Source organism: Protopterus annectens, chromosome 3.part1 (assembly GCF_019279795.1).
Source record: "Protopterus annectens isolate FY-2018-M chromosome 3.part1, PAN1.0, whole genome shotgun sequence".
NCBI classification, from domain to species: domain Eukaryota; kingdom Metazoa; phylum Chordata; order Ceratodontiformes; family Protopteridae; genus Protopterus; species Protopterus annectens.
The window spans coordinates 1277235964-1277252043 of record NC_056732.1 but is presented as its reverse complement, the minus strand read 5'-3'; the positions used below and the strand labels follow the sequence as shown (position 1 = coordinate 1277252043).

Sequence of the window (16080 nt, the reverse complement as noted above, 5' to 3'; positions counted from 1 at the left end):
TCTTCATTAATGTTATATTCCGAAAAGACCTGAAACTGCCTCAAAATGTTCTACAAATGTCATTTTATGGATTTATCATCTGCAAATAAAGACAACTATTCTTGACTACCATACCAATTATATCCCTGAATTTCTGAGTCACTTATTTTCTTTGCCAATGGCAAAGGAAACAAGACTCCCCTGTCTGGTTCCTCTGTTCAGACACAAAGTATCAGAAAGGAACCCACCTACTTTAAAGGAAACTTATGCCCTTTCCAACAGTTTACCTCAACCTTTAGGTTTCATTTCTCCCTACAGTATGGTTCCAGTGTTGTGTAGGTACCAGAAATCTGCTTGTACTTTTTAAAACTTTTATTTCCTGCAGATGGCACAGTGGTAGCATTGTCGCCTCACAGCAAGAGGTCTTCCGGTTTGATTCTTAGCTGCAGTGCCTTCTGTGTGGAGTCTGCATGTCCTCCCTGCGTTTGTGTTGGTTTTCCCCGGGTGCTCCTGTTTCCTACCATGTTACAAAGGCATGCATCTGGAGCATTTCTCCCTGGACCTCTGCTGAAAATTGGCTTTGTTCCAAGTCGGACTTTCCCAGTAAACAAATGATAAATAAAAAATAAATTGCATTGGAGTCAAAGAAAGGGAAAGCCCACCTATTTTTTTTTTTTTTTAAGCTCAACTTCTCTCATACTTTGCAGAGGAGTTTGTCATATCATAGACACAGTTAAACCTGTAGTTTACCCTGTTAAGTACTGCTGTCAGTCTTAGATGGACAATTAATCTTGATAATGCCAGGAACACAGCAGCTGATATAAAAAAAAAAGACAGAAAGCTGGGAACTGTTTTCCACTGTTTTTATTCCGGAGAGAAGGATAAGTTAATATCCCCCTTTCATAGCAAAACAAAGCAATTAGATCAGTCAGGGGTTTAAAGGCAACTGTCAACTTTTCTGACACATTTACACAACAGTTTATATGTTAAGATAACTTAAATGTAATATCAAAGATTTCTGTGACATTTAGAGAAAAGTCAGAAAACATTTTTTTCTTGTAAAGTATCAATGAATTTACCATTTTCAAGTCCCCCCTCCCCACAGGCCAAAACTACAGAAAGAGAGACATGTGGCAACCCTATCAAGTAGGTGCACTGATACTGTTCATAAAAAGGTCTTTTATGCTTTTTTTGTGACATCCTTCCAAACAGGGATGCATATCTGGTACATGCAGATCCACTGTGAAGGAGTCCCACTGACTTTGAGTCAGTCCTTACATTAAAGTGCAAGAGCATTTTGTAGTCCACAAAGGAAATGTGACAACTGGTGGCAACCATAATATACAACTGAATTTACTTTAACGTACATTTACTATGTGCACTTGCATTAAAACATTAAGAAAAGGAAATCAGAATTACTTAACTGTGTTTAAATGCACACACACACACAGTCAGATGTGCATTTAAACACAGTACTGCACCCCACATATAGTACACTACATTCTACATATATTTTTATACACACACACATCTATATATATTCGTGGGTGTGTGTCTTTATGTGTAGACACATACATACAGTTGCCAATTTCCATTTTGATTTGTTTTTCTTGAAAGGACATGAAGTACATACACAGGCATATAATGTAGTTCTCCATTATATATAAACACACACACACACTCATATGTTTTTTTACACATACTTTATACGCATATAGACAAACACATACACACGCAAACTATATGTGTGTGTGTGTGTGTGTGTGCGCGCGCGCAACATGGGTGCATACAAATCATTATTTATAATAAACAACATAGTAGAGTTAAAGATTATTAATGTGTACAATCTAGTAAATGTTTTACTTGGTCACTGTCACACACTGGCTCTGTGTTGCATATGCGGTCTTGGTCAATGACTTCTTTATGTTAGTATTTTTTTCCCTATGTATTGTTAAGTGCATTTAATACTTGTTATTATCTTTGCCAGTGTAGCCAAGTCATGGCTGAAAAGGGTCCTGGGACCAGTTCACTTTCCTGGTTATCAAAGTATAAACAGACATGAAATATAGACAAAAGTAGGGTGAACATAACAGAAATAATTAAGGGACTAGTAAAGCAAATTTTAATTCTGCGTCATTCATGAGAGAGAAAAAAACTTCAAACTAAGTGAGTCTGCTACTTCCCAATGCCTTCAGTGTGGAGTTGTTGTTGTTGTGTCTTTCGGCTTATCCCAGTTAGGGGTCGCCATGGTTGGTACTGGATTTTTACATGCCGAGTTACCAGCCCTGATGCACAACCTTCAACAAAGGCACGCTCATTCACGCATGCCTCCACACAGAAGACACTCTAGCTAAGAATCGAATGGGACGTCTTGCTGTGAGGCGACAATGCTACCGCAGCACCACTACCGCAGAGTCCTACTGCTTATCATGATACAGCAAGGATCATTTGCTGCAGTGAAAGTTTTCACACCTCAGCATGAGAGTATGGGGGAAGGTCTGTCAATTTTCTAGGACTACAAAAGACTCCCTTTACAAAAAAATGTTTTTTATCTACTTTCTTTTCCTGGAGGTAGCTAACAGCTATTCATAGCATAGACCAAGCTCTGACAGACACATAAATTAGGCTTAGGGAAAAATAGAAGTAACTCTGTTACAGAAGGTGTGTTTAGATGACAGTGCTTCACAGTCCTGCCATTCTAACTTGATGGCATGAGAAAATAGCACCACTTTCTTAGGTCTAGCATGACTTATATAAAGAGAATGTGAGATGTATTCTGGGAAGAAGGAATGAAAGCAAGAAGAGATCATCACATTACCAAGGTAGGCCCCATCATTTGCCATTTTGAGAGAAACATATTAAAATTGTAAAAGAAGCACTTAGAGTGATTTGGAGGCATTAAAACACCTCAAAAACAAATATACAATGAAAAAATATGTTTTTTGAGTTCTAAGGTGGAGTTTTCCTTTAATTCCTGCCTCTGATCCCTCATATATCCACCTAATTAACCTTACTACTGTATCTGGGAATGCAAATGCTTCCATTTCTCTACTCAAAATCCCAGCTTACGCTGTTAACTGCTTTCTCTGCATCAAGACCCACCAACAGCAGTGGTGTTTTCTTACATTCTGCTTCCCTCCGGATCATCATTGTTCTATTAAAGTGTTAAATGTTTCCTCCCCCTCCACAAAACCACACTGATCCATATCTATCAATTTTGGTCAGACACCTTTATGCTAGTACAGACAAACACTTTGTAATCATGGTTTAAAACTGAAATGGGTCTACACGAAGCTGGATCTGATGGGTCTTTCTGCTACTTAATGAAATCCCATTAAGTTTTATTATCTTACCCAATCTTCAACCTTCAAAGTTCCTTTGTGAGCATCTGTGAATGGATTTGGATCTATTCCTCAACAATGATCTCGCCTGTATGGTCTCAGTATCCACTTCTGTGAAACTATCAGAAAGTATAAGTCAGGTTTACATGCAAATATGCTGCTATTTTTCTGGATCAGACTGTAACATTGATAATGAGATGCATTTAAGCATGCTAAAACCTGCAGTAAATAAATTAAAAGCATGTAACAATCTGCAATAAGTGTTTCTGTGGTATTAAAATATATTTAAACTTTTGACTTTTTCTGTGAATTTAGGATATGGGGTTGGATTAACAAGGCAGCAGGCCTAGTACTTGCCTATGTGCCTATGATTATAAAAAAATGTATGAATTTGCAAATGAGATGAAAATTTTAACTTCCTGTCTTCCTAAGTTAAGAAGCCAAGGACCATGAAAGTGCAATTATAAGATTCATCAAAGAGAAAACTAGCCAAGGTTGGAAAACAAGTTCATTAGTATGTAAATATGGAAACCTATTTTTTTACAAGTGTGACTTCTATACAAAAAAAGAGAGAGATGAACCAGACAGATGCAAAAGGCAGTAGATAAACAGCAGTGCCACAATAATTGTGAAGAACCCTGAAACGCTTGACTTGAATTTTGTTCTTAGTACTGTGTGCCTGAAATCTGCACTGGAGAGTATTTGTATTTACTCGCTCTGAAAAGATTTTGGCTGGTCATCTTTTATTTTTTAATTGATAAGGGGGTATTTACTGCGAATGGTGATAAACTGCTGCCATATGCTACTGTTGGTCAGAAATTGTTCTGAATACTATAGTCTGTGTTTAGTATTATATGACTTACTAACAAGAGAAAAATAGTGACTGGGAGGTCCCTAGCCTAATAATCTATGGTAGTTGGACTTTACTTCCATAAGCCAAAGCAGAAACTGCTACAGAAACATTATCAGCCTTCCATAGAAACATATGCACGTGTGTGTGTGTGTGTGTGTGTGTGTGTGTGTGTGTGTGTGTGTGTGTGTGTGTGTGTGTGTGTGTGTGTGTGTGCGTGTGTATAAGAACGTAAAAGTATATTTAATGGTAGAGTTACTGTGGCTAAGTGAGCAAAGGATGGCACTAAAACTCAGACAGAGGGTGGTGAGAAAGTGGCCTGCAAAACTAGGCCAAAGACTCTGTTCAGTGTAAAGCCTATTCTTGGGTATCGATGGCAAAGCCACAAAGCCAGGATAGCAGTGCACATTTCCTACAAACTCTTGGCTTCAAGAACAAGTGAATTGTTCAGTCATTCTTATTTGTGTGCCTTGTTTATACTTTAACATGTCTGACACCAGTGGCATGACTCGAGTGACCATAACTCTGGTGATCCTTTAACAGTGAGTGGAAGTGGTAGGATTCAAACTCCTTCAGTCATCCAACCCCTGACCTTTACACTGGCTGGATATGGTAGGATTCAAATCCTATTCATCTGTGGACTTTTACCCTTTTCTCAATGATTTCATTAAAAGTTTGCCATTTTCCTTTTAGTCTCTCCATTCCAATCAAGTTTCAATTAACTTCATATGTTCTTCTTGCACTATCGTACATGAAAAATGCTTCATCCCTCTGCTAAATGCCTGCTGCGTTTATTCATCCATTCCTTCAGTTCAGGGTTTTCCCTGCCTTTTTTAACATAACCAATTATTTATTTTCTTACTTGTTTGTTTGCTTGCTGAATAGGGTGGATTATCTGAAAAGTTTCTACTTCCAGGACTTGAACCACAAGACAATAAAGCAAACGATGCATTACCAATAAAACAAACTGGACCATAAACAACAATACTGAATATTTACCATCAAAAACCTTTAGAAGAGACTTAACAAAAAAATAAAAAAACTTCAAATGACCATGCTGAAAAAATAGACTCAGACTAGTAGTTTTAGCGCTTTCGTCCTTTTATTAGTATCTGGACTTCATCAGAAACATATGTACAAAAATCACCTCACCTTCGACTTTATAGTGTCAATAAACAAAGGATAAATAAAAAATAAATGATGTGTGCAACAATAAAATTGTAAGCAACCTATCAGGAAGATCAGAAACATGACTAAGGGAGTGGTTATGTCAACCATCTCAAGCCACATCTGATATTAAGATTTTCATTAATGCCTGGGGAAATTTCTGCATTGAGTAAAAGTTGCCATTTTAATGCTCTTACTTTGAGGTAAGTGTCAACATCCCCTACAAAAATATCAAACTATTCGAGCACAAAAAATTTAAACATTTCTAAGTTCATGCAGTCCACCCTATGTTTTACCAAGGCACTGCTGAAATCTTTTTATCTTACAGCAGCATTGTGTTCTTTAATGTGAGCAGAACGTTTTTGAGTGGTTTTCCCTATATAGAAATAGTAACAAGTTTTGCAAATGCCTGCATAAATCACATTCAGGGTGTGGCAGTCAAACCGTCTATTAAATGTAACTTTATAGTTACAATGTTTGAAAACATAGTGGAAGTTGTGTAAGTGTTATTGCAGACCACACAGTCTTTACAAGTGAACATGCCTTGGGTCTTGTTGTCAATATACAGTGTCTGAAGTAAAAATGGAGGGTCATTTTCTTCGAATTTACTATTAAGAGTTTTGCTTTTTTGTAAGAGAAAGAAGGAGCCACATCTAGAACTGCAGACAGGTCACTGTTGCTAGTGATGAATTCCCAGTCTCTGCAAACTCTCTCTGATTTTCCGCATGTCCATGCTAATAGGTAGGGGGAAACTTAATGTTCTCTCTGTGTTTGCTGAATTTGCTTCAGCAAATATAGGAATTAGTGATGCAGAAAACACAGAGAAATGCATCATTAATTACATATGGAATGGGAGATGATATTTACAAAGTATTTTAAATCACAAAAAGACAGGTACTTACTATGTAAAATAAAACAACTATACTGCAAAGCTAATAAAACAGTTAATATACAGCAAATCCACAGCTAGCTCATCTAGCTCTTGGTCCAGTCCCCTGATAAGACTCACCTCTAAACTGAGGAGCAAAAAAAAATGTCCTCTGAGTTCAGGACTAAAGTAAAAAAGGCTTCTGCTTGAAACTGTAGACTTGGTAAAATTACAATATGACCTACAGATTGATTAAATGCTTCAGCCCTGACCTCAATTACAGTACTGACATTCATTTCTGAATGCAGGTACTGAAATACAGCCCCATCAGTAACTGCCACTCATTGTGATGTTCAAATGAAAGTGAAGAGTCAACCCATACTCTTAAGTACACAGAAAGGGTTGTACCACGGGTGAAATCATTGGGTCAAATAATAGGACAGTGAGGGTATTCTTATGTTTTGGGGGCACAAAACATTACATATATCACTTTACTAGCATTAAACATTTGCTTACTGCATTTTATCCTGAACCAGGGTCACCGAAGTTTTCCTGTACTACTACTTACAGGACCTCCAACATCTAGAAATGTGACCAGTAGCAGATCATCAGCACATAAGGCTGTCTGCATTCTTGGAAGATCAACTATAAGCTTACTAATAAAAAGGAGACAAGAAGAAAGAGGACCAGGAATGACCACTGGGGTTCATCAAAATTGCCATAATCTCAAGGACAAATGCACCTTTGAAGATATAATTTGTTAAATTCTTTTAGACATGTGACCAAGGCTTCTCCAAAACATAGGTCTTCTAGTCTGTCTATATAGAGGCATTATTTTGCTGATCCAAATGTCTGTCTTAGGTCCACAAAATATGGTACCAATGAGAAGATTTTTTTCATGTTTTAGAATCATATCAGTTACTACAGCTACAGCTCCTAAATAAAGTCATGTTGGAACTAGGAGCTAATCCACTGCTATCAATATCCTATTGTCAAGGCTTGAAAATTTATTGCCTTAAATCTCACCTTTGTCAGCAAAACCACCTCTAGTCTCCAAACTACTTAGAATGAAATACTATGATTTATACACATGACCAGTAATAGCTTCCAATATCTGTTATGTCAGCCTCTCTACTGAACACTTAATTGCAAACAATGCCCTTGTTTGGCAAATAGACTCATTCGGTACACAGATTCTTCTATGCTTTACACAGTACTACAGGCCCAAAGTGAAACGGTTTGCCTTTTATGTAGCTATCTGCGAAAATAATTTTGCAAGCTATCTCCTGCCTCATAGAATAGCTTTCCTCCTGAGATTACCACCATGCTATATTCTTAATTAATCCAAGAAACAACCAGAGAAGTACCTGACTACGAATACAAAGGCAGCCATCTTAAAGACAATGGTTAGAGACAATTTCCAGCCACTATGCACTGCTACTGCAAGAGCTTTAATGTTTGACTACCTCACAAACAACCTAAAAACTGTCCTTATACTGTAATCAATTTATGAATACTTATCTTACAGACTATTACTATATGTCAGGTCTTGTTGAACAATAGATCACTTACAAAATGGGCTGATTGTGTTTGCTACATATTTAACTTGTATATAATTGAGATGTTTGTGTCTTATCTTAGACCTCTATTCTCTGCAAGTATTTGTTGACACTTAATCCACTTGTAAAACTTTGCTAAACGTGTTTGCTGAATATTTAACTTATTAATATTATGGCAAACATGTCTGTCTATATATATATATATACATACACTGGAAGCTTATATTATACACTGCATTGGCTAATATTGTGTTGAGGCCTAGGATGAGGATGAAAAGGGTCCCATACCAGCCCTTTTATCCCAGTTAAAAAAAAAACTTGAAATAAAATAAATAACAGTGGCAACAGACAATTTAATACAAGTTTAACATTTTGTTGTAAAGAATATATTTTTCATTAAATGAAATTTCAAGGATGAAGACTGGCAATCGGCCTTAAATACTGGAAGGACTGAATGCAGTATTTTTAAAGGCAGGTGGCAGTATCACCATAATCAATGCCCTTCCATCTTTTGGAAGGCAGGCTGAAGGGGAGTGAATTTTGGGCATCCACATGTGAGATTTTTAAATAACTTTTTTCACTGTTTAGGATGATGCTTCACTAACGTGAACAGGTTCTATCCTTTCCACATCCACTGTAAGTAAATGGGTAGAGGTAGCACTTATCTAGTGACCCTGAGAAAGGATATGGTCTCTGATCTTATTAAAAAATAAAAAGGAATGGTCCAACTTTTTTTATAAATTTATTACTCAGATGGACTACTAAAGGTATTCTGCAAGGCTAGTCAGCAATCACGGTTTCTTTCTAATATAAACCATTTAAGTGGTGCTAGTCACTATGCTGAACTTTTTTTTTTTTTTTTTTTGAGAGAGGAAATTTGGTGTGCCACGTGATCACATGCATTCTTTAGTACACCTAAGACAAGTCCTTTCCTTTCAGCTTAGACTTGAGAGCCGGCATTAAACACAAACATTACCTCTCAGCTTTCCAAGTCTGGAGGACGAGAATTTGTTTTGAAATGCTACAGCTGGCTGAGAAAGAGATCACAAGCTGTAACAGGACACATTTCTTGTAAAAGGGACACCCAAGTCAAAACGGTCAAGCTCCATAAAAGAATCTGTTCTAATTTTCTCAGGAAATAATCTCCTAGTGACTGGGGTAAATGTTATCTTAGGTCTTTTAAATGACTAGGATGAAACCACAGATAAGTAATTGCTTAATGAAATGGTGAGATTTTAAGAGCTTTAGCATTTAACATCAATTAGTGAGACAAATCCACAGGGTTAGGTCTTGCTGACTTGCAGAAAATATGACAAATGTAGAGTACAGGATTGTTTCATAGTAGGGCCTAAACAGAGTTTGCACTCCTTTAGGAATATGACATAATTTTCAGTGCAGCCTTATCAGATCTCTTCTAGCACTGACATATTGCAGACACTGAACTGTAAAACACTCCAAAGATTTTAGTGTTGTCTTCCAAGTTAACTTAGGTAAGAAGCCATTTAGAGTTACAATGATCTTTAGCACACTTCCTCTTCAGAAGTGTGACATATGGAGTACTTTTGATTGTTATTAAAATAATTAAAAGCAACATAGCTAACCAACACTAGTGTGTACAGGTCTTGAAACTGATATGCTGAGAAAGACCAATGCTACTCTTGTGCCAGGATTCAGTAATTCTCAAGCAATACCCACTGCTGAGGCTTTCAAAATTAAGTTAAGCTACTTTTAAGCATCAGGCAGTGGTTCAGAAAGATAAGTGGGCCAAGATGTAGCTTGATAGCTCTTGCCTTCTAATTTTCACAATAGAGAAATGTACTTTTTGGTGGACTTCTCAACCGTGAAGAAACAGCATGAGTGGTTACCAAAACAGTAAGTGCCCGCAGCTCAGACTGTGTTAGCCAAATCCTAGGGACTGCTCAGTGATCCTACTATACTGCTGAGAAAATATGGAGGCAGAAATGTGGATATCCCTTGAGATTATCCACATTGAAAGCTTCTCATTCTATATGAATAAAATGGCCATTTACTGACCACATGGCACCAATTTGTAAACCTTGTAACAAGGGTCAGAGATCACCTTGAAGCATTTCACTACCTTAAATTTAAAAGTTATAAACGGGCATTGAAACCATACTCTAAAGATCAAAGATCTGGTGCAAAAGGCTGGGATATTTAGTTTGAAAAACATAAGACTCAACCAACCACTTATAAAAATAACATTCAACTCAAAAAGACAGGTTCCTGATTATGCAGTTAACTGCAAGCTTATAAAAATGAATCAGGACCAATACATCACAAAACAAGCAACAATTAAATCTGAACCAGGAAGTTAAGGAGGAATATTTAAATAATGAAAGAAATCCATTAAGTTTGAGGAAAACAAAGTACATCTGCAATCGAATAACTGAGGACAACTGAGAATTGTCACTGCTGTATATAGCATAAATATTAATAATCAGAGCTAAAGCAGAATTAATTAGAAGGGGAGTTGGAGGGAATAGTCTTGCATCAAGGATAACACTTGAATGCAGGAGAAATGTAGGTATGCCATGAAAAAAGTGAAGTAGCAGCCCAAGGAAAATCAGAAGAGTACCTTTTCATCCTTTAAAACAGCAGCCCAAACACTATAACTCCTCATTTCCAGTAATTGTCTATCAGTCAAGACCATTCTAAAGAATGGAGCAGTTTATTAGATTTTTCCAAAAAAAAAAACACTCCTTATTGCTACGAGTTGGAATGTTGTTTATGCTGGAATTCAGTATTTCTAAGGGTCCAGTGTCTGATTTATAAAACTCAATGCCGAAAATAACCAACAAGAAAATTGGAAATGATGCTAATGAGGATTTTAAATCTGAAGAGGTGGATATCCTTTTAAGTGAATATAGGTTTCTTTAGCCATTAACTAACTAAGTTAAAGTATATGGGGGAAAGGATGACAAAAATCAAAATTCAGAACTGTGGCACCTTGCACTCTGAAAGGCCTGGATTAAGGTTACAACAGTTCAAGTGGGCACTAAAGATTCAATTTATCAGACAGGCACTGATTTGGTCAGGCTTAATCACCAGGGCAGTGTTAACAATTAAACTGAAATTAAAGATAACTGCAACAATTACCTGGACTGAGTGAAATATATACAAAAACACAGTTAAGAGGCCAGTTCTAGGAACAAAGAAAAAATATCTAAAATAAAACACAACTTAAATAAATGAAAATAATAAGAAATAGCACAAAAGTACCTGCAACTGCTTTCTTAACTAACTAGTCCTTTTCTTCAAAAAAAATTGCAGTCCAAGTACGAGCAGCAGAATTCTAATTCTAAAAATTTTTCAATCAGGGTTATTCTAGTGAAAAAAAAAAGATACTCTTCAACACGTATAACTGTACAGGCGTGGGCTGGAGTTTGTTCTTTCTGACAGCCTATGGTTCAATCCATGAGATCACTGTTGGAAAAGATCCAGAGAACATTGGGATAGGGCAGCAATAACATAGGGTCTTGTTTACTGTCTTATTCCACTTCTTAAATTTCTATTTCTTTTCAGCCACCTATCTGAACCATAGCACTTTTTTCATTCACTACTGAAGAACTATGTAGTGTGTGTGTGTATATATTGGGAGGGTGGCTGTTTAGGTTACAGCACGTCTGAATCATTTCCATTATTAATTCACTGTTATATCTTAACAAACTGGTATATTTAAGTCTAGTACCCTCAGTTTTGTATGAATTCCATGTGAAACAACATTTACTGTGAACCAAATAGTGTGACAACATTGTTAACACCTAACTATCTCCAAATCTCAGGTATGACAGCTGCTGTTAGCGCTACCCATCCCCAAATCTGAAATCCTCTTCAAAGCTTCACTTGTGATCCAAGAAGGATTGCTAGTTTGTGGGTATTTAGATTAGTCCTACATGTAATATGCCAGAGAATATTATTGCTCATGGAGGCTTTTGCAGTACTAATATTTCAGTTCACATATGGCACATTCAAGTCTCCCAACAACCGTTTCTCTTCCATTGGCCTATTAAATACTGCATCTTTCATTTTCCTACAGTTTTCTTCATACTGACTGATAGGAGTCCATATAAAAATAATTCTACAAGGAGCCTGTTCAAGTCTTTAAGGTGATCCAGTCTGCTTTTTTAAATTCCATGACTGTGTACTTAATATTATTTCAGTGTTTATGAATTTCTCTATAGCAGATCGTTTCTCTCTGGGCCTCCAATGAAAACAGGTTCTGCTTAGCTGAACTTTCACAGCTAACAAATAAAACTTCATTCTTACTTTTATGTAGACAGGTACCCATCTTTTGGTTTCTTTTTCTTTAACAGATCCACTTGTTCAGTGTTTATTGCTGCACACTAACAGGTCAGCCATAGTTGTAGGATCATGTTAATATCACTGCAAAAGCATCCAGGTCTAGCTTGTGGAACAGTGCAACTACTTCTTGGAGCTTTCTACTCATATTGTTAGCATATGTTAACAATGCCCCAGTGTGGAGATAGTGGTATACATTTTAGGTTGATATGGTTTACATTTGCACTCAAGTTCTAAAGCAGTACCACAAGTCATGATTAAATCTGCAAAACACATCCTTCCATTGCCACTACCAATAGTACTTACAGAGAAGCAGTAAGGGAGACTGAATCCCAGACAAAATCCCTGTTTGGCATCCCCTCCACCATCATCTTCTTCTTCTTTCGACTTTTCCCGGTTAGGGGTCGCCACAGCGGATCACCTGTCCGCTCATGATTGGCAGTGGAGTTTTACGATGTCAAGTTGCCAGCCTGGCGCCCAACTTTCCACAGAAAGCACACGCACTCACACCTATGGCCAATTCAGAGTGTCCAATCCACCTACAGCATGCCTTTGGGATGTGAGAGGAAACTGGAGCACCCGGAGGAAACCCACGCAACCACAGGGAGGACATGTAGACTCCACACAGAAGGCATCCCAGCCGAGGATAGAACCGGAGAACCTCTTGCTGTGAGGCGGCAATGCTGCGGACGCCCCCCCCCCCCTCCACCATCACCTACAGTCTCTTAATGAAAACTTGTAAACTGTTATAGTTTTTTTTTTTTCTTTCTTTCTTTTAGAGTAGAACCAACTTATTATGTAGCAACCTAATAACTTCCTGTTACTTTTGAAAGAACCACATTGATAGCCTGTAAAGTGTCAAACTGTTTGAAGTTCTAGACATCCACACTCTGTCCTGGCCTTCCTAAGGCTTGACTAATTACATGGAGTTCTTGACACTAATGTCCACTTTTGTCATTAAGGCTTGAGACAGGTGTGCTTCTGTGTTCTAACAACATGATCTGTTTAAATTTTTTAAGAGTTGTGTTCCTTTCCCACATAGATGCACACCATTCTACAAGCAAAGGACAACACCCTTCCAGATGAAGACCCCCCCCCCCGCCAAATTATACCAAAGCCACAACTTGTTTCACATTTCCTTAGCTGGATTTTAAAATTTTTTTAAGATTTTGTTCGGCTTTTTCAGAGAGTTCTAGAGTATCTGATAAAGTCACTGTTCTTCTAATAAGCTTTACCATGTCACTGCCCACATCAGCAAGACCTCTTATCTATGAAATCACACCAATCATATATCTGATGAGTACCAATATGATCAAGTTCACTTCTGATCTCAAGTTACAAATACAGAAAGGGGTACACTCAGTATCTCTGAATTAACTAATGGGCAGTATTCTCTGTGTAAACATTGCTCTAGTTTGCAAATTACTGAGCAACTCACAACAGACATAAAATGCAATCAGAAAATTAACTCTGCAATGAAAATGTACAGACCTTTCGATGTACCGGCATGTAGAGAGTCTGAAACAGCTGCCAGAAACAAAATGCACAGGACTTCCTTTTGCAGAATCCAGCCTCCCTAGAGATACATAAAAAAAGTTAGAAGAACAATGTTTGGTGACCAAATAACTGTAATAGAACAAACAAATGCCATTTCTGTCAGAATTTGTAAATACTATAGTTGCTGTTACCTTTGAGAACAGGCTGGTGTATGTACATTAATGTACAATTAGTGGTGTAGGGAGATTTCTCATGCTTTTGAGACATACCTTTTGCACCACCATATGTGGTGCATAAAGCCCCAATTAGGATCATCAGTGTAACAGTGGATGTTTTAGTACATACAAAAAGGAAAAGAAAACATTGTAAAAAAAATCATCTTCCCCATGCTGATGCCATGGAATAACAGTGATCTTCAACCTCAGTAACATCAACTCAGGGAAAATACAGGATGCAACCAGAGACTTCAATGGACTTGCTGCATTAAAGCCTATGGATCAGTACCTAACATGATGTCAGCCAGGGAAACACTACATTTATTTGGGCCATGATTTCAGTAAAAACAGTTACAGCCAATGGTCTCTCTGCTGAGGAATCACTGCAGCAAGTTTTTTTTTTTAAATGACCCTCAGGAAGACCAGTGAAAAGAACAAAAGTCCAAGTTAAACTGTTGACACATTTGTACCTGCAGCACAAACTCTTATGACTGCACAGTGAATGAGAATTAAGGATTTCAAAGACTGCACTGACAGCAAACACACTTCTAACTGGTGGACACTAACACATTACAGCTATGACAACAGATCCAGGTAAGACAGAGCAGTACATCAAATAAAGCTGGCAGGTACCTCTTACAATAATGCATTAGCATAGTCAAAATACCAACCTGCCAAACTGCAGAACCAAACTGTAAAACTCTTAACCACAATGATGAAAATCATATGTTCTTTCTTGTATGAAGATGAGAACCAATCCCACACCTAGGGACTGATTCCAAAAGACTTTCCCTTGCTGTAAGTGACTTACTCCAGTTTAATTCTGCCATAATTCCAAAAGACTTACTCTTGGTGTATATGACTTACTGCTGTGAAAGCCTGCTTTTCAGATGATCCTTATACCAGGAGCAAATCTTTTGGAATCGGGGCAGGTAACACAGAAGTGTGTCACTTATACAGGCAGAGGGTCTTTGGGAATCTGGTCGCCTACTACTGCAATTATAATCTCAGTCAAGATTCCTATGCCTACATATACTATGTGACAACCTTCTTACAACTACAATTTATACACACCACTTATCTGCAGTGTAACAGAGCAATCAAGGCCCTTCCCTCCTCTTCCTCAGTGTATTCTCTACAGATTTTGAAGTTCTTTACTCTGCACTAAGAGAATGGGCAAACTTTACATCAGCACCCTGACTGGAGAACGAACGTTCTCCAGCCGGGTATTAATGTAGCAGTAATGCCCGCTAACAAAAATTAGTCCACCACTTCACGGCAGCATATCAGGCTGCTGTGGAGCTCAGACAGAAAAAACCTAACAGCCACCATTATTTTACACTTGCTAAGCAGCGCTTCTGCTGTTTACTGAGTGTAAAATGTAAAACAAAAACAAACAAAAAAAAAAAGCAAGAAAATAAAAAAAGTGTGTGTGTGTGTGTGTGAGAGAAAGCGAGATCGATAGAGCTGTTATTTTACACTCTCTAAGCAGTTCTTTTGCTGTTTAGCTTGTGTAAAAAAAAAACAGAAAAAAGTGTACGTGTGTATGTATCTGTATGAGTATATTTATGTTTCTGTCTGCGTGTGTGAGTGAATGAGTGCAAAAAAGCAGAAGAGACTGTGCATGTATATGTATGTTTGTGCGAAAGCAGAAGAGACTGTGTATGTGTGTGTATTACAGAGAGAGAGAGAGAGTGAACAGTGAGATCGATCAAGTAGTTATTTTACCCTAGCTAAGCAGCGCTTTTGCTGTTTAGTGAGTGCAAAGTAAAAAAGAAAAAAAAACTTAGTGTGTGTGTCTGTGAGTGACAGCGTATGCATGTATGAAAGCAGAAGAGACTACATGCGAGAGAGTGAAGAGTGACAGCAATCCCTGTCAGCAGCAGTTGAGGTCTGCATATCTCTCATGACCTCTTACCTCAACATATGTCTTTATATATTTCTGATGTAAAATGCTTCCTCCAACATTATTAACATACACTACAGCAAGTTTGAAACATTAGGTGGATTAACTATTTTACATGAAAAATATACAAAAAAAAAATAACATAGTACTTGAAACAAAAAGTAAGTAACACACAATTTTACAGACAGCCCATTCTCTAAGCGCAATAGTGCCTGACAGACTATGTACCAATGTGTAATTAACACCCTCCCAGGGGTGTAGAGGCCCTTCGCCTGAGGCGTTGTGCCTCATAACACCCCTGGGCGGTGGTTAATTACATTAACACACACCCTGTCAGGCATTATTGCTTGCTTAAAACACACACACACACACACACAC

At 37.6% G+C, this 16080-nt stretch overlaps 1 protein-coding gene across 1 annotated transcript in view; it reads right to left on the bottom strand.

Annotated features, from left to right (window-relative positions):
• The window catches only part of ZC3H3 (zinc finger CCCH-type containing 3), a 3466749-nt gene that overhangs the window by 953877 nt on the left and 2496792 nt on the right, over positions 1 to 16080 (bottom strand). The window contains exon 6 of the mRNA XM_044067335.1: positions 13576 to 13660. Coding sequence (XP_043923270.1) covers positions 13576 to 13660 — 85 coding nt within the window. The remainder of the gene's footprint in view (positions 1 to 13575; positions 13661 to 16080) is intronic.